At 48.0% G+C, this 26,180-nt stretch overlaps 1 protein-coding gene across 1 annotated transcript in view; it reads left to right on the top strand.

Moving 5' to 3' along the window:
• The window catches only part of INPP5D (inositol polyphosphate-5-phosphatase D), a 122,009-nt gene that overhangs the window by 48,042 nt on the left and 47,787 nt on the right, over positions 1–26,180 (top strand). Inside the window, exons 3-9 of the mRNA XM_014862545.3 lie at positions 3,108–3,258; positions 5,517–5,688; positions 9,528–9,668; positions 18,041–18,128; positions 22,280–22,360; positions 22,497–22,568; positions 23,620–23,743. Coding sequence (XP_014718031.3) covers positions 3,108–3,258; positions 5,517–5,688; positions 9,528–9,668; positions 18,041–18,128; positions 22,280–22,360; positions 22,497–22,568; positions 23,620–23,743 — 829 coding nt within the window. The remainder of the gene's footprint in view (positions 1–3,107; positions 3,259–5,516; positions 5,689–9,527; positions 9,669–18,040; positions 18,129–22,279; positions 22,361–22,496; positions 22,569–23,619; positions 23,744–26,180) is intronic.

Below are 26,180 nucleotides of genomic sequence, written 5' to 3'. Positions count from 1 at the left end.
CTTCACGTTTCCTCTGTGTCTGTGCGTCTGCGTGCGCTGGTCCTTGAGACAGGCTGCTCCCTTCTGACCCCATGCACACGGCAAGTCTTCACTTCAGGCGGTATGTGCTGCCTGCAGACCTGCTCCCTGCAGAGCTCCATGCGTTTCCTGGGGGCTTCCGCCCCGTGAGCTGTAGGGGAGGGGTGGGAAGGCATCCCGCCCAAGCAGTGCCTTTCAGTGGCCATTCACTGGCTTGCCCACCCAGCCCCCTAGACGGGCTGCGCCACTGTCCCTGAGGTTGGACTCAACCCTCATCCTTACCTTCCTGGGCACCTGGGCCACCCGGGCGGCCAGCAGCCATGGTGCACCAGGCTCCCCGGGCTCCGTGAACAGTCCATGCACAAGCAATGTCCTGGCAAGTTTGTCTTGCCCACAGCGCTCCGCTCCTGCCACTGGCTTTTGGGTCCTCTCGCCCAACTCCCTCCTTGCTGGATCTGTAGGGATTAGATTAATTTTAGAGCATCCTGTTCCTCTGCAGAATGAGTACACAGCAAATTTCATCAATTCCAAGATGCTTATTTTTTCACATTTAACATCTCTGAAATAGAATGGGTCCACAATTGATGGCGTATCACAGTTTATGCTTTACCTTTTTAGTGGTACATAAAATAATGTGACCGCATCGGTGCATTGAAATCTCATATCTCGTGTGCTCCCTCAAACACGTGTTCCCCAGACGGCCTCCAGCCGTGGCCCCTTCTCCAGACTCACACAGGAGTCGTTTCACTTTGACTTCCTTTGAGATTTTCATATCCTTTTTTCATATGCCTAATGGCTTGTCATCCATCAGCTGTAAATTCTTGGCAGGATGACACTTACCACGACGGCTTTATCTGAACTGAGTTCATCCATCTTGTGTCGTGTCAAATTATTTTTCTTATTCTGCTCACTTTTGGCTTTGAACCTCTTCAAGCTACTTTTTAGAAGGCCTGGCTGCCACTGCTCAGGTATTTCTGGTTCAATAATGTTTGAAAGAGATTGCTTAACATGGGGCTTTGGGAAAACAAGGGAATTTATTAGAAAGAATTTTTTAAAAAAAACCTTTTGTTAAACTCTCTACGAATTTATTACATAGCTTAAGCCACACACTCAAACACAGGCACATACCCTCATGGACAGATTGATACATGTGGACAACGCACGTGCACACACAAATACACATGGAGAGAGAGACAGAGACAAGCAGAGACAAGCCAAGTGGAGAGTCCTGAGTCAAGGTGAAAGATAGCAGCGGATTCTCCTTGAAGGCAAATGCATCCTCAGTACAACTGGGGCTGACCCCACGAGCAAGGGTGCAGGGACAGGTCTGAGTCTGGCTCCGTTCCCAGATACCCATGTCTGTCTGGGTCATCCTGCCTCGTCTGATCTCTCCATCCCACTTACCTGGGGTGGGAGGCACCATCCCCAGCCTCCCACGTCAGTCCCGACCATGCTGCAGCAATAGGCATCTGACTTGAAGGTGGGCCAGTCAAGACAATCCAGCCACAATCAGCCCAGGCTCCTCTTGTACACCAACCTGGCTGGGCTTTCCAACCTTATTTACCTAGTGGCCTTCTTTCCCACGTGCGGTGGTCCCAGTTCCTTCCTCCAGAAGGCAACAGTAGCCCCCAGGGGAGCAGTTGGACCCCTGACCTTCAACTTCAAAGATGGCACCTTCTCAACTCATTTTAAACTTCCGTGACTGTCACTGATGTGATGGTTGTTATAATAACGGGTGTGGATCACAGGCACTTAGTGTGAGGACCCGGGGTGCTGTGCTCCCGTAAGGCCAGGGAAGCCCCACCCAGAGGGGGCCGCCTCCTTGGCGCTCATCCCTGGACCCACCACCAGCTTGATCCCTTGCTCCTGTCCAGCTGCCCCGGCCTCACTGCTCCTCCCTGGAGCCTGGTTACATCTTCCTCCTCCACAGGGCTGCAGCCCCAGTCAGCATCTTCTTGGCTGGATCGGTCCTGCTTCGCACTGTCCTCCTTTGTCCTCTGTGCCAGAGAGAGGGAAAAGTCCAAGATGCCTCTGGTTTCTGGCTGGGCCAGTGGGGAGATGAGGGTGCCATTCCTTGAGACAGGACACACCACGGAGAGACAGGGCAGGTGATTGGTGGAAGAGGATGGACAGGATGTTGGGACACGTTGAGTTAGGAACTGTAGGGTACAGCATTGATGAGAACTTAAGACTCATCAGGATGCAGGATGCTTACAGCTCTTGCATCCTGCCCTGCTGCCTGATACCCTCTCAGGAGGAACCCACAGGGGTGGGGCTCCGCGTGGGCGAGACCTAGGTGGGTGGGGCGTCTGTGTGGGTGGGGCCTCAGTGGGCGGGGCCTCAGCGAGGGAGGCTGGCTGCCCAGCGACCACCTAGAATTTCTTGCTGGAGCCAAGGGACAGCAGAAGGGCACTTGGCCCCAGGGCATTTGAACAGCTCAGCAGAATTACCCACAGGCTCCTCAGTCATTAGCAACAGAGATACAAATCAGGGAAGATTTTTGTGCTTCCGCAACCGTTTTCTGAGTTTTGATAAAACAGAATTATAGCAAATGAAAAAAAATTAAAATAAAAGCAAAACAATTGCTAGAATAGGTTTTCCTCTGTTTAAAAATAAGTTATCTTTGGAGGGGGAGAAATAAAAATAACTGCCAGCATCAAACACACACACACACACACACACACACACATTTTAGAAAAACATTCTAAACTATTGAAAAAAGGTCTCTTGGGGTTGTGGGACAACAGATGATGTCTTCTCAAAAAAATTCTGTATTTTCTAATTTTGCCATTATAAAAATGTATTACTTGTATAACCAAATACTTTTAAAAATAAAAGTTAAAAAAAAAACAAAGAAAAAAAACTTTAAAAGTGTCCTATTTGTGCCTTTTGCAGACTGGTTCTTAGGGCTGCTGGTTACAGGGTGTGAGCGTGTGGGTGTGTCGGGCAGACACCGCGTAGGAGTCCAGGGCTTTTTCTGGATCGTGGTCACTCCCTCGGCCTCGCTGGTCTCCGCGGCAGGTGACCTTTGTGGTTGGATGATGTTCCAGCCGGTTCAAACGTGCCTCTGTTTGGGGTTCTGTCCTCAGGCATCCGAAGGCGTCCCCATGAGGTTCTTCACCAAGCTGGACCAGCTCATCGAGTTTTACAAGAAGGAGAACATGGGTCTGGTGACCCACCTGCAATACCCCGTGCCCCTGGAGGAGGAGGATGCGGGCGATGAGCCAGAGGAGGATGCAGGTAGGAAGGGATGGACTGAGGGCAGGAGGCTGGCAGCTGCCTGTGGCAAGAGGTACCTTCTGGAACCTTCCCTGCCAGCACCGTGGCGGAGAAGTCCTGGGGAGTTTCTCTCACCACAAGTGCTTGTAGATTAAGTGGGTCCAATTATCAGAGGGAAAGAGGGTGACACAGTGGTTAAGGACAAGTTGGGAACACAGGCTCTGGGGTCAGACAGACCTGAGTGGGGCTTTCTGCTCCCCAGCTTCTTAGCTGTGTGACCTTGGGTAGATTACTTAACCTCTCTGAACCATAGACTTCCCTTAAAGAGACAGTGAAACTTATATTTACCTCTCAGGGAGTCATCAAAAGGGTCCATGAATGTAAAGCCTAGAGCCTAGTACATAGTAAGCCCTCAATAAATGCAGCTACCATCATCATCAAAATAATTAGCTGCATTTCACTGTGGAGAGAATGAAGGAGGAGATCCTTGCACCTCACTGGAAGGATGAAAAAGGTGTTTCTTTATATCATCATTGAAAGAAAAAAACAGTACACCCCCTAAAAAGTGTGCAAGAGTCGGGGGAAGGGACAGAGACCAACAGGGAAAGGCAGGGCAGCAAGGGAGCTCAGCCGGGGGGGGCCCTCCTTTCCCCTCAAAAGTTCATGTCCTAAAAGAAAACCCTGAGAAACATAATTGATCCCTCAACTGGTCAGGGCTCCTCTGAAATCCCAGAGCCTGGGAAGAACCAGGTCCTTCAGGGTCGCCCCCAAGAGAGGGCAGATGAGACCAGAGATGCCGAGGTCCCTGGCCTGGCTCCCGGCCTGTCCCTGGCAGGCCACTGCCGGCCACATGCTGGGCACCCTTATCATCCCACTCCGGGGGCAGGCTTGTGGGCCACCTGTCCATCTTCCTCACCCTCCCTGAACACCCACTTTGAGTGGCTGACCTCTGTGGGGCATCCTCACCCCCTTGTGGAGAAGGTGAGAGCCAGGCAGAGTTTCCAAAGGACTACAGCTCCGTGGAGGCTCAGAGGGACCCAGGCAGCCCGTGTCCCTTATTGCCCCACGGCTGCACGTCCCCCAGTTGTCCCCAGGGGCCCAGGGATGGCCTTGATGCTGAAGAGCTGTCCTCAGAAATGTCCCCCACACTGGCATCCTCCCTTCCCTTGCCCCCCCCCAGCCTGGCTGCTTTCCCCTCCGGGGATGGCCATCTGGAGAAAGCTCGACGCTCTGCACTCTCCCTAAGGGCTGGAGAGAGAAGCCCCGTCTCATCTCGTGACTGCTGGCTTCACTTCCCCAAATGAGGCCCAATTGTCAGCTTGACCCAGAGCAGCGCGACATTCGCCCCCAGCCCAAGCGTCTCCTTCGGCTCAGGTCTCCTCGGGTGCTGCCAGTCCCCATGGGGCTCCAGGCAGACTCGCAACTGTCTACAGCACCCCAGACTGGGGGGGGGGGGGGGAGTGACAGCTCGTCCTTTAAAGAGAGTGTCCCTGGGCAGCACCGTGACCAGGCCATGGGGCAGCCATTCTGTGTGGGAAGAGGCTCAGGCAGGAGGTCCTGGACCCCAGGGGCTCAGGACCCTCGCCCATCTCTGGACCATGCGGGACAGACATTCTCCTAAAGGGAAGTGGGCAGGAGTCCCATCTCCCAGGCCGGGTTCAAATCATTGGTTTCCTATTTCAGTTCTCTGGGTTCAGGGACCCCCCTCAGTTTCTTTTATGTGTCTCGGAGGGGCTGGCGGGAGAGAGAAGGAAGGGCGGAGGCTGCAGAGAGGGCAGAGACAGGGTGCCGGAGTGAGAGAGAGAAGAGCAGTGTGGCAGGGGCCTACCTGCCCCTTGGCCCGCTCCTCCTGTTCTGGGGACTGGGCCTCTGCTGCGTCCAGGGCCCCTGCCTCAGCCCCGAGCTGAGCTGCCTGAGGCTGCTGGCTCTACCTGCCCAACCAGCAGCCCTGCCTGGCATGGCCACCTGACCCCAGATGACAGGTGTCTGCTGAGTGCCTCAGTGGGACAAACTGTGCTAGGGCCTGGGACCAAAGACCACTAAGACCAGGTCCCTGCGCTCAGCAGGCTCCCTGTCCAATCAGGGAGTCAGCAAGGGAGTGGGGATGGGAGGGTCAGTGTGGGCACAGATGGGGCACAGTGGCCTGGACCTCGTGTGTCAGGCAGGGTCACCGCACAGAGGGCGCAGGGAGTCAGCCACAGGGCCCTCTCTGTAGGCAGGTGATCCTGAGAGAAGCTAGTGCTTAGTCCAAATGGCATTCTTGCTCTTCTCTTGGGTAGAAAGTATCCAGTCTCCGCCGGAGCTGCCACCGAGAAACATCCCTTTATCAGCTGGGCCATGCGAGGCCAAGGAGGGCCCTCTGTTGAGTGACAATCTGAGAGCCACCGAGGTCAGCCGGCCGAGCCTCTCTGAGACGTTATTTCAGCGACTGCAGAGCATGGACACCAGCGGGTGAGTCCCCACCTGCAGGGTTCCCTCCGAGGCCAGCCTCAGGCGCCACAACACGCCAGCGGCTCACTCTGCGCTCACTCCCAGAGGCACCCCTTCCACTCCATGGTGGGCTGCAACAGAGTCTGAGGGAGCCCGGCTCCCGCGGCAGCTCTGGCCGCATGGGCACTGCATGGCCTTGCTCAGATGCTCGTCCCCACCAGGCCCCACAGCGTGGCAGGAGCTGGGTCTGGAATGACACAGCTGGTTCTGCTGCAGACGGCATGGTGTGCTCCAGACTTTAGGGGCCCACGATGTGATTCCCTTAATGGGGTTTGCCACAAACTGCACATGGCATCTTTGCCCATCACAGATTCCTCTAATGCCATGGGGTCTGCTGAGTCATATGGCCCAAGCAGGGGAGCTGCCTACACTGTGGCCTGGACCCACCACACAGCCCTTTCCTGCTCTGGGCCTCACTCAAAGGGGGCCACCTTCCTTGTCATCAGTAAATGGGTCAGAGCAGTATTTCCCTGTGTGGTATGAACTCCATAGTCTACACAGCATGGCGCTCCTTTCTTTGCGGTGGAAGGTGTGAAATGCAATCATTCTGATGCTTTACGTTCTCCTCGCTCTGATCCAGGGTTCCCAGGATCTGGTCCCATATGTGGTCCCATCCTGGCTCCTGCTGGTCCACACTGACAAGGTTCTGCATCTTCTTTGCCCTAGGGTCCTGCTTCTCCCTTAGCAGACCCAGCACTTCCCTGGCTGAGTGATGGGCGGTGGGGTATCTCCTGGGAAGGGTGTTTGTTGTCTTGCAAATCAGAGACCCTGACTTCAAGACAGGCCAAGGGGGTGGCTTTAACAAGAAGGAAGCTCTATGAGGGGACTGTGTCCCCAGTGCCCAGCACATTGCCTGACGTACAGCCGGCACTCACTAGATACGTGTTGAATGAATTAATTAGTTAGTACCCAGTAACTTCCATGCATTCATAATTTTAAAACATTCTTTGTTTCTTTGTGAGAAAAAGAATATCTTAGTGGTAGGACTAATGCAGCATATGCAACTTGAAAGATCAATTTGAGACTCCTCGTGCTGCTGGCCTACCTGCGATTTGGCAAAATAGAAAAGAAATGCCCGAGATACACATAAGCCACTCGGTTGCTAAGATACCTGTTGTTTTTCATTCCCACCTGACATATCCTCAGATTCTTCCCCAGGCCCATCAGGTTATATTCTCTGCACGCTCCTTGAATCTCCCGTGCTACTTATCAAGCAGCTAAATAGCTAATGTTTTGAATATGTTGATATGTTATCATGATTATCCCAAAATATGTGTCTAAACAACAAATGCTTATTAAAATAGTCCCTGGAGAGCCCATCGCGTGGTTTCCTTGAGTTTCTAGTTCTCTCCAGGTTTGGATGCTACGTGCAGGAACTCCTTAGGGAAACAGGCAAGGATGCCCGATCATCTGCCCACTCCCCCCGACTCTCCCACACCTTGTATCAACTCCAGCTCCTTGTCAGTCCCTCCTCTTGAGTGGAGGATGTTCCCTCAGGCCTCAGGGACCCGTGGGAAGGAGGAGGCATGGAGCCAAGCTTCCTCCTGAGAGGGGTGGGGAGCAGCTCTCTCTGGTTTTGCTTCGTAGCTAATTATGGCAGTGGAACCTTCCTAAACCTTCTGCTTGGAGATGCAGATGAGTCAATGAAGCGTGGGCAGAAGGACCATGATGACACCGTGCCTGCCCTTAGTTCTCTTCCAGGTCATGAAAAACAGATTCTGCCTTGTGTCTTGAAGTTAGTCTATTTCACTTGTGAAATAGCCTTTAGATTCTTTTTGATTATGAGACACCTGCATAGTCTTTTGTGTAAATTAATTAGATCTAATCAGTTAGGTCATAGTTAATAGGTTATTACAAGACTCCTGAGCAAAATCAACCTTCTCGGATAAACAGAGTTTACATCTTACATTATGTCGACACTTTCTACAACAGACATTTTAACAAATATAGCTTCCTATAACAAGTACTCGTGTTCTCAGAGTTACGAGTCAATAGTTGTTAGAACTGTCAAAATACGTATCTTAATGCTCTAAGAGGGATTTTTGTCCTTTTTAGTAAAACACCCTTAAGCAGAAACTGGATTTTTACCATGTCAAGACCCAGAATAAGTATAAATTAAACTGAAATGTTATGAGAAGCGGTATGTAAATAGTTGCTGACTTCTCAATCTAAACAAGTCAGAATGGCTAATCCATTTCTTTCCAGTCTTAAGAGCAACAGCTCTTCATTCTTTCAAGAATCCCGCAGAAAAAACCTGTGACCTCTAATTTCAACTTGCTTACATGTCAAGGCTGGAACAAAGATATCGAAGGCTTGTAATAATTTTTTCACACAGGTAAAGCAACATCCTTGAGCCTCAGTTTCCTCATTTGTAAAACAGAGATAATAATACTATCTGCCTGTAACGTTGATTTGTGGCTTAAAGGAGAAAATGAGCCTTGAGTGCTTAGCAGCGTGACTGGTGCGTTACACTCAGGAAATATTTGCTCAGATTGCAATTTTCATTATTAAAGGAACAAAGACTCAAAAGTTATCCAGAAAAAAAGTGCAGGGAGATAGAATGTAGAGGTGTGACCAGACCTAGCTGGCAGCCCTGGCATGATGCCCCTGGGCTAAGCCTCTGCTGGGCCGTCGTGTGCAGTAAGCAAGTCCTGCTCAGTCACATGTCCTTCATCCATATATTGATGGGGCTGGACCAGACCCTGGAGGGCAAGAGCAGGGTACCTGGGCTGCCCCCACCGGGTTCCCAGCCCTGTCACTCATCGCAGAGACTTCCCCATGGAGCCTGGGAAGACTCAGAACCTCCTGGACACCAAGCTCCAGGTGGCCTTTGGCTGTGAATTCAGAGTTGGCATGTGAGCTAGAGCCGTTGGCCATCTCTAGACTCGAGCAGCCCTTGGCCCTCAGATCCTGTCTTTGTGAATAGATGAGGGAGGGGAACAAGTCCACGGTCCATTTTCTAAGCTGTTTTGTCTCCTTTTTAAAGGATAAACATTTCCCAGTCTCCAGCCAATGTTACCACACAAAATTGGAGTTCTCTTGCCCAATGCGCATAAACAGCTAATTAATTACAGCATCAGCTTTTAGGGGAGAAATCAGCTTTATTCTGCTAGATAGACCCTCAGGGAGATGGGGGCGTGTGCCCTCAGATCTGTTTCCCGGATTCAGGATTTGGGCAAATTTAAGAGGTTAGGGAGAACGGGCTGCACGTGGAAACACTGGTGGGACAGGCTTTGATTGCTGGGCTTCAAGCATTTATCGTAAGGTTTTAAACATTTATGATGAGGTGGGAAAGGAATTTTTAACACCAGATCTTCCTGAATGATGGACCCCTCGCTTCTGATAAGAGTCCGACTTTCAAGTTCTGGTTGGGTCCCCGTCCTCTGGTTCTGTGAGGAGGAGGATCTTTGGACCTGAGGTCCTTTCAGGTCAAGATCTCTTCTTCTGCATGTGCTCCGGCTATGTGACCTTGCACATTTTCTGAAAGGAAAGTCTTAATCACTCTGTTGATAAGAGATGGGGTCAGTTGAACTGGTCCTGGAGGGCCCAAGTTTATACCAAGATCACTTCCTTCCAAGTCTTATCTTGGGAAGAAAATCTATGGGTCAGTTAAGAGGCACCCTTTAATCCTGCTCGGACCTGGTCCTCTACCCCTTCAGTAAGCCCAAGGGGCACATACAGGTGTGCTGATGTTCTGAAGGATGGTGACTCAGGCGAGGCTCTCAGAATACTGATTCTTCTTGTTACTGTTGGTGTTTGGGGCTAAAGGAACAGGATAAGCATGTTTCTATTTTTTCCAGGCTTCCAGAAGAGCATCTTAAAGCCATCCAAGATTATTTAAGCACTCAGCTTGCCCTGGATTCTGATTTTGTGAAGACGGGTTCCAGCAATCTCCCTCATCTCAAGAAACTGACCATGCTCCTTTGCAAGGAGCTCTATGGGTAATGGCTGGCCCGGGGGTGTGGGAGGGAGGGGCCACCCCGGCCAAGAAATCAGCTCATAGAGCGACCTCTGGCTGTCCAAATACCTCTGCAGAATAGTTGCACAGTTGGAGGGGCTTAGAAATCTTTGTCGTTGTTTTCAGGTTTTGTTTTCATGATATTTGAACTATACCTTTTTTTTTTAACTAAAGTTAATTTGAGGCTAGTTGCTATGGGAAGGAGTGGGCAGGAGGACACTGCCAGCCCTTTCACACTGCTCAGGATCCGGCATTTACGACTCTGGCTGCTCTTCTTCCTTCTTGCTCCAGCTGACACACTCAACGAGCACATAAGGGCACCACGAAGAAATAAATGAAAGTCAGCCTATTTTCTGTGTGGGCGGTGATGTCCCACCATTGCCAGGGGTGGCAGTTTTTTTAGAGTGAGCCAATTCACCAAAACTTCAGTTTTCCCAGACTGAATTCATCGAATGACCAATTGGCAAAAATTCCGGTTTCTTTTAGATTTTTTTTGATTTTATGTTTTAATTTAATTAACATTAAAATGTATTTCAAGTTTAATTACATTTTAATTGTTATAAGTGCAAAATTAAAGCTGATATGCTATCTGAAGAATTGGCAAAGGAATATTTTAAATGCTTGAAAAAATAGAAAATAACAGTCAAAAGCATCTGAAAGAAATCATAAAGAGCCCAAAAAAATCCCATCACAAATGAAAGGTCAACATTTTGGTTGGAAAAATAGCGTTTCATGTGGGTGAGGTTTTTTCAGCCTATACTGTTTTGTGTTTTATTACACAGACAGCAGTTTCAAAATTCTCTTGTCTGTTTCTCTGGTGCCTTATTCATCTTAGCTTAGCTAATAGGCAAAAAAAGAATCTTTCATCATCGGTAATCAAACTGAACTTTCCTTTTAAAAGCTGTTAAAAGCACAATCCGTACATTTGGTAAATTTGACAAATAATTTCTTTTGACAAATTGAGCAGTCATCAAATTGGCCAGTCGGGTTTAATTTCAATGAATTGGCTTTCAATGAATGCAATTTCAGCCAGTTGGACCCACAGCCATCATTTTTATAGATTTCCACGGAGGGATATTTTTCCGTTTGATGCTGTTGTTACAAATCATTTATCACTGGGGAAAGCACACACGGCACTTTCTAAGAAACACAGTTTCGTGATGACTGCTAACAAGCTTTGATTTCTGCTCCAGTGGAGATCCAGTTCTTTGCTTGTTCCTTGTCCAGGAGGAAACGTACCTGTAAGTCTGTGCCCTGAGCTTCCCCTAGTCAATGGGCACCTTCCCCAAGCCTGCACTGCCACCTGGACTTTCGTAGGATCTGGGTCACCTCTTCCTTATGCTGACAGCAGCTTCTCCAACATGCCTGCCTCTCTGCTACATTGTGTCGGCTTCTAGCCGTTCCATGTCTCTGTTTACTGAACAGTTAACGTCCAGTTACAATTAGGGACACTGTGACGTTCTAAATTCCCCCTGCACACTTTGGTTGTCTTCACCTTCATAGGCAAAGTGATAGCCAAGCTTAGAGACTCTTAACCCAGGGACGGAATTTTAGAATATCTTAGGAACAAAATTACGTTTCCCATCACCCCTGCCGCCCCTGTGGATGTTGTTCCATGAAACTAACTGTAAACTCATAGTTTTTAAACTGCTTCGACTGCAACAGGTCTTCAATTCATTAATTCCTTTACTTACTTAAGAGGTGTGTGTGGAGGGCCTCCTCTGAGCTCTGTGCTGATGCAGATACAACAATAAACACAACGCACAAGGTCCCTGCTCTTGTAGACCTTGCAGGAGCCGATGCCTCTGTGAGGAGGGCAACAGTAGATTAAGTCTGTAAATAACTAAGATGATTTTAGCAAGCATCATGACAAAATAAAACAGGAGAAAGAGACACAGAGACATGGGGTGGGAGGGTGCCAGTGTCCTTTGGGGGTCAAGGAGCCCTCTCTGAGGTGGTGATGGAGCTGGGACCTCAGTGACAAGAGGGAGCTAACCATCCAGCCATTTGGCAAAGGGATGCCAAGTACAAAGGTCCTGAGGCAGGATTGCAAGAAACAGAAAGTCTGTGTGGCTGGAGCATAATGAGGGAAGGAAATTGTTAGGAGTGGAGGTTGGGGAGAAACAGGCATAGGGTGGCTAGATTTAGCAAATAAAAACACAGGATGCCCAGTTCACTGAATTTCAGATAAATAGGAAATGTGTTTTTAGTATAAGTATATCCCTTGCAATATGGGAGCCACAGCATGTGTGCCTCACAGGCCCTGTAGAGATTGGACAGGACTGTGCCATGATCCGAGTTCGGGCTGTGGAGAATGGATCTCAGGAAGCAGACCCAAAGCAGGAGACCAGTTCGGAGCTACTGTGGTTGTGGCATGATGGTGGCCCACCAGAAGGGAAGCGAGCAGAGGTGGAATCTGTGTCTGTTTTGCTTCCTGCCGAGTCCCGGGGTTTAGACAGTGCCTGCACATGGGAACAGCTAATAGATATTAGTTAAATGTAATGCCCTGAGGGCTCGGAGGCATGTGGGTGTTGAGAACTGGTGTGACCTGGGGTATGTGTGGATGGTAGAGCTGGCAGACTTGCTGCCTGGTCGGGGGTAGGGTGAAGGGAAGATGAATAGAGGGTGACCCTTAGGTTTTTGGTGTGAGCAACTGAGTGGATGGTGATGCCAGTTACTGAAAGGTCAAACTCAAGGAGGAGGGGCTGGAGGAGGTGGGGAGATCTCTCTCTGGGCTACGATTGGCTTGAGTTGCTATGAGGAATCTGGCCATCTGAGCTGCCAACCAAGGAGTTAGTGCTGGAAGTTAGAGCCTGGGAGACCTCAGCACTGGGGTTATACACCTGGGATTCATCAGCAAGCAGTTGTCACTTAAAGGTGGGAGACAAGTGGGCTAAGGACACCACAGTGAGGAGTGGGGGTGAAAGAGAAGGGGACCCAGGCTGAACATGTAGACATGGGATAGAGGAGGAGGAGGAGGAACAGGGAGCAGAGGATGGCACCAAGCGTGGCCAGGTCTGACCACTTGGCCCAACACAAACACCCAGGATGAGAGTGGGGAGGCTGCACAGAGCTGAGGAGTGAGCAACAGTGCGAGGGCCTCGTCTGCAAAAATGGCCTTATGATGTCAGTACTGCATCTGAAAGACAGCACTTCAGCTGCACAAAGGCTCGAGGAAGATTGTAGCCCCAAGTTAGGCTGTCTGGAACCCGACAGAAACGTTTCCAGAGAAGAAGAAGAAAGTCACCAGAGTCTGGAAATATTTGATAACCGCTGGAATGGAGAAATGGGAAGGATTGCAAGTGGCATTTTAAGATAAAATGTCCAAGCGTGGAAGAGGGTGTTTTATCCATTAAGTGAGAGCAGGGTAAAGGTTTTAGTAAACAAACAAGTAAACCCCAAACAGAAATCCTTCACCATCATTATAACTGTGTCATTGGAAGCTATAACATAAACCTGTAGTTTTTAAGTCAAATTTGAAAATCAAATCACAAAACAGAGCAGAGTCTCAGGGAAGCGTATACAGAAAAAAACAGGAGGACCCAAGAAGCATGAGCACAGAATGTGCAATAAAAAATTGATAGTCTTTGGAAAGAGGGCATAGAGATTCCACTTATAGCTGGTAGGATGGGCTCTCAAAGAACCAGGAAAAAATGATGCATAATTGATGACTCAATATATAAAAGACAAAAAATTTTTCAGACCTATAAAGGAGCTAAATCCAGGTATTGAGAAACCTCATAAAGATCCAGTTATCAGAACAACCAAGAGCAACATCTAAACCCCTTCTTAGGATGTTCCTAAACCACCAGGGAAGATGAATTCAGAAAGTAACCAATTAGGAACAGCATCACTACTGTTAAAAATTACAATATTTAATAGTATGCACACTCCTTGATGATACAATGTGAATTCTGAAGCAATACCTTCAAGGGAAAGTCTACTGACTTGGGATTAACTCAACCTAGACATCGTTCAAGAGCACAGGGAGTCCTTGCAGATTTAAAACAAATTGTGAAAATGTACTAATCACGCATCTCTACTTCAAAAAGGATCCAAGAATTTTTTTTCCAGAAATTTTAGAGTGCTGATGATCCTAAAAATAAGAACCCAGCAGCTTACTGAGCAGCTGGGTATGAATACACCCAAAGTGAAATTGTTCATTCTATATTCCCTGAAGACAATATGATAAAAATAGAAATAAATAACAAAACTAACCACAACCACCCAACCATCTGGACATGTTTAGATCGTCTCCTAAATCTCAGCTGAATTAAGGAAGGAACTGACACAATGATCGCTTACAGGGGGTAGATGTGGGGGCCCAGAGTAGAGTAATCAACCACTGTATATCAGAACTCTGTGTGATGCAGCCAAAGCACAAGTTGGAGGAAAAGCCGTAGCTTTAAATGCTCTATTATGAAAAGAGGCGTAGAAAAATGAGTCAAACATACAAAGTGAATCCAGACGGTGAGTCTCTTGACAGCATCATGAGTCACGTCCTCATCGCTTTGCTACTTCCAGCATCCAGCAAAGTACTTGAAACATTTGTTTATTCAATATTTGTGAACAAAGATTACATGTATGCTGGCCACCTGCCAGGCACTGTTCTAGGAGCTGGAGATAAAGCAGTGAACAGAGCAGGGTCTTTCAGAAATCGCCATTGAGTGAATGAACAATAACGACAAGTGGAAAGGAAGAGAATAGGAGGAAAATAGTAAGATAAAAAACAGGAATAAATTAGGAAAAAATCTATTAAGAAAATTTTTAAAATTAGAAATGTAGGAGATTTAATAATCTGCGTTAAAAATTCGCAAGTCAATAAAGAATACAATGCACCATTACATGGCTATTAAATCTTCAAATTATAATTAAATAGAACAAATATTTACATAAAATATGAAACCTAAAAATTGCCGTGCCCAAAGCCTTAATGTCATTGATATTTGAATAGATTTCAGCAGATCAATAAAGGGAGGAAAACAATTTTAAAAAAATCACCATGCATGCCCTCCTTTGAAGTTTCAAAGAATAAAAATGATCATAATCTATAAACCACTCCTGAAGGACAAAAACTGCCTAATCAATCTTCAAGAAAAATATAATTCAAATCCAAAAACCTCATCAAGATAATAGCCTGAAATAAAACTATATAGTTTCACTTATTAAAATAAATGTATAATATTTCAGTAATATTCTAGCAACTGTAATTTAGTGATATGAAAAATGTAGGCTTTATCTAAGAAATCACTTCAAAGATGAGTCAGTGTAAAGAAAACACTGTAATTTAGCAGAAGATTGAGAGAAAGGAGTCATTTGCATAGATGTTTCAATAGATGTGATCAAATTTAAAAATCATTTCTAATTTATAAAAATCATTTAAAAAAAGGAAACAGAAGATATCTCCTTAATAATGCATTATGTGTCAATGTAAAACTAATTACACCTGACAGGGAAACATTAAAATCATTCCCTTAAAACATTTTAACAAAAGAAAAAGAGTTGCCCTTTATCACTTGATGATTTAATACTGTATGAGAAATTTTTGCTAAAGCAAGATGAGAAAAAGAAGCAAAGAATAGGGGAAGCACAAATTAAGGAAAAGAAAAAAACACCAGGACTTGCTCTTCTGAGCGTGGAGTTCTGGGTTCAGAGAAACTGGACTGGCTAGCAGAAACTGACTGGGAATCTTGGGGAAACTGACCAGCTCTTGGAGACCCAGGTGGGAGGTGGCTTTCTTTCCGGGATGGCTGTGCAGGGGCCTAGTTTCCTTCTGAGCTGTCTCTGGGGTCTGACCTGCCCCAGGACTGCAGCCTTTTGTGTCTTTGCTTCCAGCTTCCCCTGAGCTGGTGACTGGAGGCTCGGTGAGTTTTCCAGGGCCCCTGCGGACGGTCACTTCCCTGGACAAATCCTTTCTGTATATAAGGCCAGTTCTTCTTACATCTTCCAGCTGAAGTTCCCATGTGTCATTGGTTATTCTGACCCTAAACCAACACCTCCAGACATGTCTGGGAGCCAGTCAGATTTCTCAAAATTTTACAAAGTTTACAAATACAAGGAATAAAGCATTATTCTTAGAAAATCCAACAGATTCAGTTTGTGTTTGTGTATTTGTGTTTTTAGGATAGCATTTTGAAAAAGGAGAACAATGAGAGAACTCTATTTGGTGTTAACACGTTCTGAATTAGTGCTTTTGAGGTTTTTTTTTAGCCTGGAATTCTTTTGTGAAATGACCGTGTAAACGGAATACCGCTGTGTGAACAGATGCACAGAGTGGCTCTGGTGGAAGGGGGATGGAAACCCAGAACCCTGTCCGCCCAGCGCTTCCCTCCCTCTCCCCTGCCAGTGGAGGCCCAGGATGACCACTTCAAGCCAGTCGGCTCAAACACCATCCTTGCAATGGTGAGATATCGTAAATCTGGGAACACGGCATTGTTTAGTGCACACAGGGGGCTCCGGACTTTCAGCTGAATGAGTGATAAGGCGCCTGGAAACAAGTCCTACCGTGTTCAAGAAGACCTCCTGCAATGGACGAGCCCAAGAGAACTGCGGGGAAAAAAGAGCAAGTGCTGTTGAGTGAGACTGAATAGCAATCTGGAAAAAGATGAACGTAGTTTTACCACATTCTTAAAAAAAATTTTAGGGCCAGCCCTGGTTGCCTAGTGGTTAAGTTCAGTGTGCTCCACTTCAGCAGCCCAGGTTTGGTTCTGGGGTGCTGACCTACACTGCTCTGTTAGCAGCTATGCTGTGCTGGCGGCCCACATACTAAAAAACAGAGGAAGATTGGCACAGATGTTAGCTCAGGGCAAATCTTCCTCAGCAAAAAAAAAGAAGAAGAAAGAAAGAAAGAAAAAATTCTAGATGAGACAAGGAATTAAAAATATATAACAACCACAAAAACCCATATATAGCATAGCTTTAAAAAGAGTAAGTAAGAAACCAGTTTAAAATGAGCCAAGAATTGCTCCCTAGTAAATGCTGATGATGAATTTTTAACTAAGGTAAGCAAAAAAATTACCTTAAAATTAATTAAATTACCTAAGTTAATTAAATTACCTAAAAAAATTAAAATAGGAAAAGGTGAAAAACAGAACAATAAAAAATTATAAATCACTTTATAATGAGATCCAGCCCACCTAGGATGAAAATGATAGAATGGAAAAAAATGCTTACAACACCTAGATTAAATAAAAAGCAAAGCAATGGGTGAAGAGTTTGTACCAACGTATAAAAATGCTAACAAAATTCTCAACAGAAAACTGATATAGACAAGCATAGCTTATACAGAGAGAAATACACTAGAAACCAACCATGTAGAAACACACTTATTACATTCGAGAAACTAAAGACATGCAAATCAACTTATCAATATTGAAATGCAGTGTTATACTCTCTAAAAGAGAGAGAGGAAAAAGAAAAAGAAAAGAACAGAAAGAATTCGGACAGCACACAGCATGAGTGGGCTCCAGCAGCACTGCTGGCCCCGTAATTGGTACCATCACTCAATGGCTTGGCATTACTGATCAAGAACCATAGTCCCTGGTTATCCTCAAACTGGAATTGAAAATAAGGAAAGCTATGTGAACGAAGCTGTTCAGAGCAGCCTTTACTTATAATCACCAAGCTCCCAAAATAACCGGAAGATCTAGCAGTCGACTTTGACACATTTACTTGGTTAGAGTATTTTGAAACCATTAGAATGGTAAATATGTAAAAATATGAACCACTTTGGTATAATAATAAATGAAAAATAGAACTCGAAATTGTCTGCCCACCATGCTGAAAATAATGTGAAGACAATAGAAAAAGATGAGACGGGAACAAAGACACAGCAAAGCGCTTGGATTGGAATTGTCAATGGATTGGACAAGAAAGTCTCCCAGAGCGTCCTTCTCAGTGGCTGGGGGGCACTTGAACCAGAAGGCGGACGGTGAGCACAGGAAGCCCCCGGGGCACGCATTTAAAATGCAGATTCCAGACCAAACCAGGTTTCGGCCCAGAAATTTGCATTTTTAACACTCTGGTGTCTGTGTGATTCTTAAAAACACTAAACGTTGGGACCTGTGGCTTCCTAAGTGATTTCAAAATAGCTTTGGGATTCTAGATCCAAATTTTCTGTGGGCTGCGTAGCTGAGTGCGGCTAAAGAGAGGTAAATCAGGTCTATGCATCCTGACTCCAGTTTCGTCCAGGGTGGGGGACGGGAAGGGGGGGTCTGGGGGGTGGATCTTTGCCCGGGCTTGTTCTGGGGAGGATCCCAGCCTTGGCCAGAGCTGGTGGGACCGCATCTCCTGCTGGAGCAATGCTCAGCCAAGTCCTCACTAATCTGTGACCTTCACCTTGTCCCCTGCCCCCAGCGAAGTCGTCCGGACTCTCCCATCCTTGGAGTCTCTGCAGAGGGTGTTTGACCAGCAGCTCTCCCCGGGCCTCCGTCCACGGCCTCAGGTAAAGGGTTGGAAAGACGAGATTGACAAACCAGGGCGGGGTGGGGGTTGTGGGGGTGGTGAGCGGAGGTGGGTAGACAGTGTCCCGAGGGCTCAGGGAGCCCCCCACCCCACCTCTGCCTTTCATTATTTGGACAGCCAGAGCATGAGGTGGGGAGTGAGAGCCTCAGGACCCGTGCCTCCCCCAACCCCCACCCCCAGTAAGGCATTTCCATTGCCTGATTCTGATTTGAGAAATAAAGATATCAAATCACGCACCCGTCAGCCAAACTACATATTAGTGCTGAATGAGCCAAGCCGGGGCGTTTTCCCATCGCTTCTCATCAGAAACTGGAAAAAACAAAAACAGGAGGTTTCTAAAAGCTTGATGCCACCCCTTGCCCCAGGAAAGGCAAAGTGAAGGTCCCTCCGCCCCCGCCCCCCTCGCACACCTGCTCACATTCTGGCAGGGAGCCAAGGCCAAGTTGTCCATTGAGCAAAGACCTATGTGTCAAAAGGTGTCATCAGTAAAGTCAAAAAACAAGCAAAAGCAGTATTTGGAGAGAGAGTACTTGCAACAAATATAAGGGGCCAGGGATTAATTTTTTTTTTTAAACCTTCTACAAATAAGTAAAAGCAGCCCAATTTTTTAAATGGAGAAAGGATCTATAAAAGGCTGTTTTACTGAAGAGGGACTGGGAATGACCAATAGACATATGAAAAGATGTTCGACCTCACCTCCGTGACTGGAAAGTGACTTTCAAAGTGGGGCGATCTCTGCTTGCCTATCAGATGGGCAAAACGGTGACTGGCGGAGTCAGGGCTTGGCTGGGAAGTGGGGAGTCGGACTCACGCGTGTTCACCACTCACTGTTGGGAGTGGAAATGGGTTTTCTGAAAAGCTGTTTGGCCATTTGCATGAAAATGTGACACGCATCCTTCAAGTAGCCGTAGGCAGCTATCTTAACAACCAAACATTTGCATCACGAGATGTTGACAAAGACGTTTATTGTGGCTTTGTCTCTAAAAGCAAAAACATTGGAAACCACACAGACGTAGAGAGATGGTTAAAGAAAGTATGGTGCAGAATTCTATTCTAAGGTATGTGCACTGATGTGGAAAGATCTCCAGGGCGTGCTGTTGGGTGAAAAAAGCAACTGGCGGAACCGTATATAAACCATGATGCAATCTTATAAACCATGATGCAATCGAGGCATGGAAATCGTACCGGAAGGATTTAGACCCAAAGAGCTACTCTGATCACTGCTGGGGAGGTGGGGAGGGGCGGAAGGGGGCTGGGCCAAGGGGGACTTCATTTTGCCCAAATTGTTTGTTAGATGTCTTTACTGAGAAAATGCATGTGTGCTCCATTTGTACAACTTCATATACATATGAAAAGATGTCCAGTGGCAGGACAGAGCTGGACAGGATGGCAGGCGCTGCCAGACGCAAATGTAGAGAAAGGGTTCTTGCTCCCACCTTCCCTTAGGAGACCCTGGGTCTCAAGGAAAAGCAGACAAGGTCATTCTTGATGCCTTCAAAAGTTCACGAATCGAGGAGGGAGTTCCGAGGCTGCATGAAGCCTCTGGATCAGAAACCTCTGACTCACCCTCACTGGTCCTGAGTTTCCTCATCAGCGAAATGGGTGTGGTGGTACCCAACACTCTGGACTAAGTGAGGAGGAGGGGAAATGGCGTGTGTGAGACTTCTGACCTGGGTAGACTCTGATCAACATTTGACCCTTCCCCTTCTGTGGATGAGACAAGATGGGGACCCCTGCAGCCCCATGTGGAATTTATCTGAGAACTGCTGGGAGGTGCAAAAAGACTGCTGGCCTGAGGTTTGGGGAGAGACCCAAGACAGTCTCTAACCTTTGAGCCCACATCCTCCTTTGAAAGGTTCAACTGAAAAGCAAACAAGTCACTGGGCCAGCTTCTGTCAACCCACACGTGGCGCTCAGATCAATTTGCCCACTTCCAGGCTAAGCTGTGAATTATGCCCTCAGTCTTGACATTGGTGACTTTTTGGGCCAAGTCATTCTTTGTTGTGGGGGACTGTTCTCTGCCCTGTAGAACTTAACATATCCTGGCCGCTACCCACTGGATGCCGTTAGCCTCCCCCAGTTGTGGCAATCCAAAATGTCTCCAGACATTGTCAGATGTCCCCTGGGGGGCAAAATCACTACCAGTTGAGACCCACTGGACTTATCTACATTCAAATCTCAGGTCTATGCTAGCTGTGTAACCTGGGACACGTTGACTCGACTCTGACTCAATTTCCCCATCTGCAAAACAAGGATTAGAAGAATCAATACACATGGAGATTAGATGGGTGAACACATTTAAATATACTTGGCGTGGTGTCGGGGCATAAGAGCTCATCAGATCATCGTCTGCATTCTGCCTGATCCAAGGCGGACAGGCAGGCAAAGCTCCAGCATTGTTTTAATCCATTTGTTCCAAGAACTAAGTCCGGGTTGGTCAGTAACTTCATTTATACTTTTTAAGTTTTTGCCAAACCTGCCCCAAAAGACACAGATTCAGAGAGGAGAGAAGACACCATCCTAACACTTCAAGGCGACTGCCCTGCGCAGCAAGCGATCATTCCAGGTGTCCACGTAGGAGAAAGAGGAGGCTTGAATCCGTCACCTTTTCATTCTTTGTGAGAAAAACAAGGGGATCCTACCAGTCCCATCTACTGATGACCTGACTGCTCTGCCCTAACCCAAGTCTCAGCTCCGGTCCCACGAGGCTTTCCCCTGATCAGTAATAAGCACAGACTGATGGCGAGCTTTACTAGGGCTCAAGGGCAAAACCAAGAAGTAATCCGAGAGAAGGCGTTGGTCAATATTAACTGCTGTGACGATGGTGGTGAGAGTCGTGGTTGGGGGTGGTGGGTGCTGGTGGAGCGATGGTGATAATGGAGGTGATAGCGGTCATGGTGAGGGTGTAGTGGTGGCGATGCTGACCTTGGTGATGGAAGTGATGGTGGCAGTGGTATCCTAAAGTGGCTGGGTGGAAAATTGAGGTCAAAAGCAAGTGCAGCCTGGCTGACATTAAGCAAGGAGTAGGGTAAAGGGATGTCACGTGGTTGGTGTTGAGCCTCATTCCATTCTGCTCCGTGTTCAAGTTATACAGGTTTCTGATTTTCTTGTCCTACTGGAAGGCAGGGATGGTATCTTGTTAATTCGATATCTCCAGCACCTGGTAGCACATCTGGCCCAGAATAGCTGCTTCATAAATGTTTGTTCTGTGAATAAATGCTTGAGATCATGGACTTGGTGCCAGGCAGACATGGATTCAAGTCTTGCTATGCCATTTACTAGCTGTGTGGCTTCAGACAAGTAACTTCAGCTCTCTGGGCCTCAGATAGGCATTAAACAACTTTACTGAGCACCCTCACTGGCCAGGCGCCGTTCTAAGCACCAAGCCCAGCAGTGAACACAGTACTCATGGTCCCAATTCTCCTGGAACTTACGTTCTAGTGGGGGATACATACTAAGAACACAGCGACCATCGGGGTGGTGGTGAAGCAGCACGGTGGGGGGTTTGGTGGCTGTTGTGGCCAGCACAGTCAGGAAAGGCTCCTCCTGCATCTGAGACTGAATGACAAGGAGGTGGCCTTCCCAGGTGAAATCCACGTCTCTGGGGATTCCTCAGAAAGTGTAGCTCAAGGCCACGAGCAGCTCAGAAGTGAGGATGAGCGTGGCTGGGGTGAGGGCTAGATCATAAAGACCCCAAAGGGGCAGGGTACGGAGTTTGGATAATTTCCTCCTGGTGGCGGGAAGAAACCAGAATCGGGTCGTAAGCGGTGGGGTTGGCTGTATTTTGGAAGTAGAGCCAGAGCACGGATGCCGTAGACGGAGGAGGAGGAAAGGTAATAGTGAAGACCAATCCCAGAAGTTTGTTTAAGCATCTGGGTGCATGAGAGGAGAAGCACTGGGGGAGAAGCTGATTTAGAGGGAAGAAGAAATGAAGATGTGGTTTTTGGTCATGATAATTTTGAGATGACTGAGATATCCCCGATGTCCTCGTCTGCAAAGGGGGATGATAACAGTCCTTCCGGGTTTATTGGGGGATGAAATGAGGTGAAGCATGGAGTGTGCCCAGCTTGATGCCTTTCCGCAGCTGGCGCTCCGACTATTGTCCTTATGGGCTCTTTTCTCACCTCCCAGGTGCCTGGTGAGGCCAATCTCGTCAACATGGTGGCCAAGCTCAGCCAACTGACAAGTCTACTGTCCTCCATCGAAGACAAGGTACTTGGGGGATTCTGCATCTTCTCTGGGCTCCTCTTTGGTCCCCTCTTCACTCAGAGAATGCCCAGGTGTGCAGGCTCTGTGCTCCCTTCCTTCACCTCCCAGCCTGAAGAGCCCTATGCATTTACGCCCACAGGTCAAGGCCTTGCTGCATGAGGGCCCCGAGTCTCCCCACCGGCGTTCTCTCATCCCGCCTGTCACCTTTGAGGTAAGTGACTGTGACCTTCTCCTCTACAGTTGGGGGCCAGGGTTCTGGTCCCTGTGGAAGGAAAGCTTTTGGCTCGACTGTACAAGGACAAGGAGCCCAATGGCCAATAATGGCGGTGAGTGGGACCACCTCCCTGTGAAGATGGTTAAATGTTAGATGACTCTGTGGAGTCTCCTTCACATCGAGGCTCCCCAGGGAAGAGCTGCCCTTCTCAAAATGGCGGCAGTGAGTGACATCAAACAGGGGGCCCCCAAACGGGCAGCAAAATAGTGCCTCAAGCGGGGATTAGGAAAAAAAATACGATTCCCGTGATTTTCCTGAGAGTGACTGAGTTAGAATCTCCATTCTCAGAAATTCCCAGAGATTTGTTTTTCTTAATGATCCTCAGAGATTCTGGTGCCCGCAGCCCAGCACTGGTCCCACATTCAGAAACACAGGATGAGTTGCCCACACGCTCACCCCAACGTCCTTTCTAGCCCAGATGATAATTCTGTGTTAGGACGCAGTTCCACTTTCTGAGCATGTCTAAGCATTTATCTTTTCTCCTAATTATCAGTAAGTGTTCAATTATTAGTTGGAACAAGGCCCAAGAGCTTACATCTATTACTAACATCCTTTCTGGAAGTGGATGACACATCGGATTAATGAATGTTGTCAAATTCAGCAATGAATGAACCATTTCCAGTAGTTCATCGGTTTCCTCCATAAAACCGGTTGGCAGAACAGCTGATGTGCACACAATGGATGAGCTGGGCTCCTTCCCACATTTTAGCGATTCTCAGAAGCTGCCCTTGGAAACGTGGACATGTGCTGCTGGGGTGAGGGAAGCTCGGAAATAGGAGCCCGATGGCCCCACACGGGACTCCAGGGCTGGACCAGCCAAGGGCCGCCCAGCCATACAGACGGGGCTTGTGGGCCAGCCCAGGCAGAGGGGATGACCAGCATCTCTTCCTTCCCCTCCCCTCCTCTTCTTCCTCCTCCCTCGTCCGCTCCTCCTCCTCCTCCCCATTCCTGCTCCTCCTTCCCCTCCTCCTCCTCTTCCTCTTTGCAGGTGAAGTCAGAATCTCTCGGGATTCCTCAGAAATTGCAGCTGAAAGTCGATGTTGAGTCTGGGAAACTGATAATTAAGAAGTCCAAGGATGGTTCTGAGGACAAGTTCTACAGCCACAAGAAAAGTAAGACCCTCTCACCCCCACAGGGCTCTCATTCTGCTGGTGTCCTAACTGACGACTGGTCGGGGCAGACTACCAGAAAAGCAAGTCCTGCCAGGCACGTCCCGTCCCTGTGCTGGGGTACCCATCGTCCCCTCACCCCGCCTGTGGAACTCCTACCCAGCTCTCGGGCCCACCTCTCATGCCCCCTCCTTCATGAGGTTTTCCCTGTACATTCTCTCTCCTTCCTCCGAACCTGGGGAAATGAGCTTACGCTGGGCATGTCCTGCCCCTGGTGGCAGTTCCACGTATGTGCGCTCTTCCCCACTAACAGCCAGACTGACACGTGTAGTCACTTCTCGGTGCCTGGTCCAGGGTGCTGCACATACAAGGGCTGTTGGCAGAATCTGTAAGCATCTTTAGTATAGCATAGACTAAACGGCAGTTTAGCGTGGCGCTCAAGGACATGCACTCAGGAGCCAAGCTATCTAAATTCACATCCCGGTTCTGCCACTGAGCAGCTGTGTGACCTTGGACATGTTGCTTAACCTCTTGGGGCCCCAGTTTCCTCATCTGTAAACTGGGGATCATAAGGATCAAGTGAATAATCGACATATAAGGCTCGTTAGGGAAGAGCCTAGCATGCAGGAGCCGATCTGGACAACAGAGGTTTTGCATTTTACATGATCGAGTTCATGAATAAAATGGAAAATGTTCACATGCCAAATGCTTATGGAGAAGCTGCTGCGGGCAAGACACTGGGGATCCAGGGTAAACAGGATGGATGAGGCCTCTGCCTACCTGGAATCTACGTTCCGATGCATTGAGCAGCCAATAAGTACTCAACCACATGGATTTGATGATTTCAGCTACTGAGTAAATGCTCTGAGCAAAACAGGGTAACGGTAGAGAGTAAGCGGGGGTGGAAGGCAGTTTAGAGGGGGCAGAGTCCTGAGTTGGCAGCCCTGATGGGCAGGATGGCAAGTGACAGCCAGGCAGTGTGGCCAGGGTTCAGAAGGAAGGCTGAGCCCTGGAGGGAGGCTCAGAGGAGCGACCCCTAAAGGACAGCTGGGCTTTGGATGGCAACACAGAGGAGTGAAAAATGCCAAGATGTGGCCCTGCCACCCGCTGCCTGGGGACATGCAAGTTACTAGAAGCCAGCTCAGACTGGGCATCCTCTGGACCGTGGGAAGAGTTGGCCTTGCCAGCCTGGGATGGAGGACTTACACACGGCCCGGACTGAGGGGATGCAGGAGAGAGATGGTGCTCAGAGGACATCTCTGTTCCAGGTCTGGTTGACCCACAGCATTTGGTCCCCACAGGGGCTGGCAGGCAAGGAGCCCAGGTGAGGGAGGCCGAGCAGGATCTCAGGAGCAGGGGGATGCCAGCTCCCGGCCGGAGGCCACATGGGCTGGTGATTGCCAGCAGTGGGGACGAGAAGACTTGGGAAAGCACCTGAGTTTCCTGAGCTGGCTGACAGGTGTCACCACTTGCTGTGCTGTGGTTCTTTTTGTATGTGGCCGATAGGTCCCCTGAGACACTGCAAAGTGCTGTGGACTCTCCCCTGAAAGAAATTCCCATCTTTACACAACAGCTTATATCCCATTTCAAGACATTTTCAGACCCTCTGGTCTACAGACAGTATTTTTCATTCTTGAGGGTCTCAAAATCCGGTTAGCAGCACATAACTAGAGGTGTGAGATTTAGCACATAAAAATACAGCATGCCCAGTTAAATTTGAGTTTCAGATAAACAACAAGTAGTTTTTTAGTATAAACGTGTCCCAGGCATATTTGAGGCATACTTGTAAAAAATTATTCCTTTTTCTGAAAAATGCTGGGCATCCTATCTTTTATCTGCCGATCTGAGGCATGATCAGCATCTTTTGTTCTTAATAAAGTAGTATGGGAGTAGAAAAAAAAATAGAAAGAGGGGCTGGCCCCGTGGCCGAGTGGTTAAGTTCGCGCGCTCCGCTGCAGGCGGCCCAGTGTTTCGTTAGTTCGAATCCTGGGCGCGGACATGGCACTGCTCATCAGACCACGCTGAGGCAGCGTCCCACATACCACAACTAGAAGAACCCACAACGAAGAATACACAACTATGTACCGGGGGGCTTTGGGGAGAAAAAGGAAAAAATAAAAAAAAAAAAAAAAGAAAGAAAAAAATAGAAAGAAAGAACAAAAGAGGATAAAATAGAAAATATCAGAGTGGTTTTGTGAAGAATAAAGGTAAACGTTTTTTCATGAACTCGTGCTGGAGTTACACACATGTGCACGCACACACATAACAAATTTGTGTGCCTGGGGTCATCATGTGAAACATTTTTCCTGGGGGTCACAGGCCAAAAATATAAAAGGACTCAAGCCCCTGAGCTGGAAGCTTTTCTTTCTCCTGCTGTATGGATGCAGAGGACTCGTCTGGTTATGTTAGAAGCCTGCCTGTGGGGTGGAATGTTCTGGAA

The sequence above is a fragment of the Equus asinus genome, chromosome 19 (assembly GCF_041296235.1).
Source record: "Equus asinus isolate D_3611 breed Donkey chromosome 19, EquAss-T2T_v2, whole genome shotgun sequence".
NCBI classification, from domain to species: Eukaryota; Metazoa; Chordata; class Mammalia; order Perissodactyla; family Equidae; genus Equus; species Equus asinus.
This window is presented reverse-complemented; position numbering and strand designations above follow the sequence as displayed.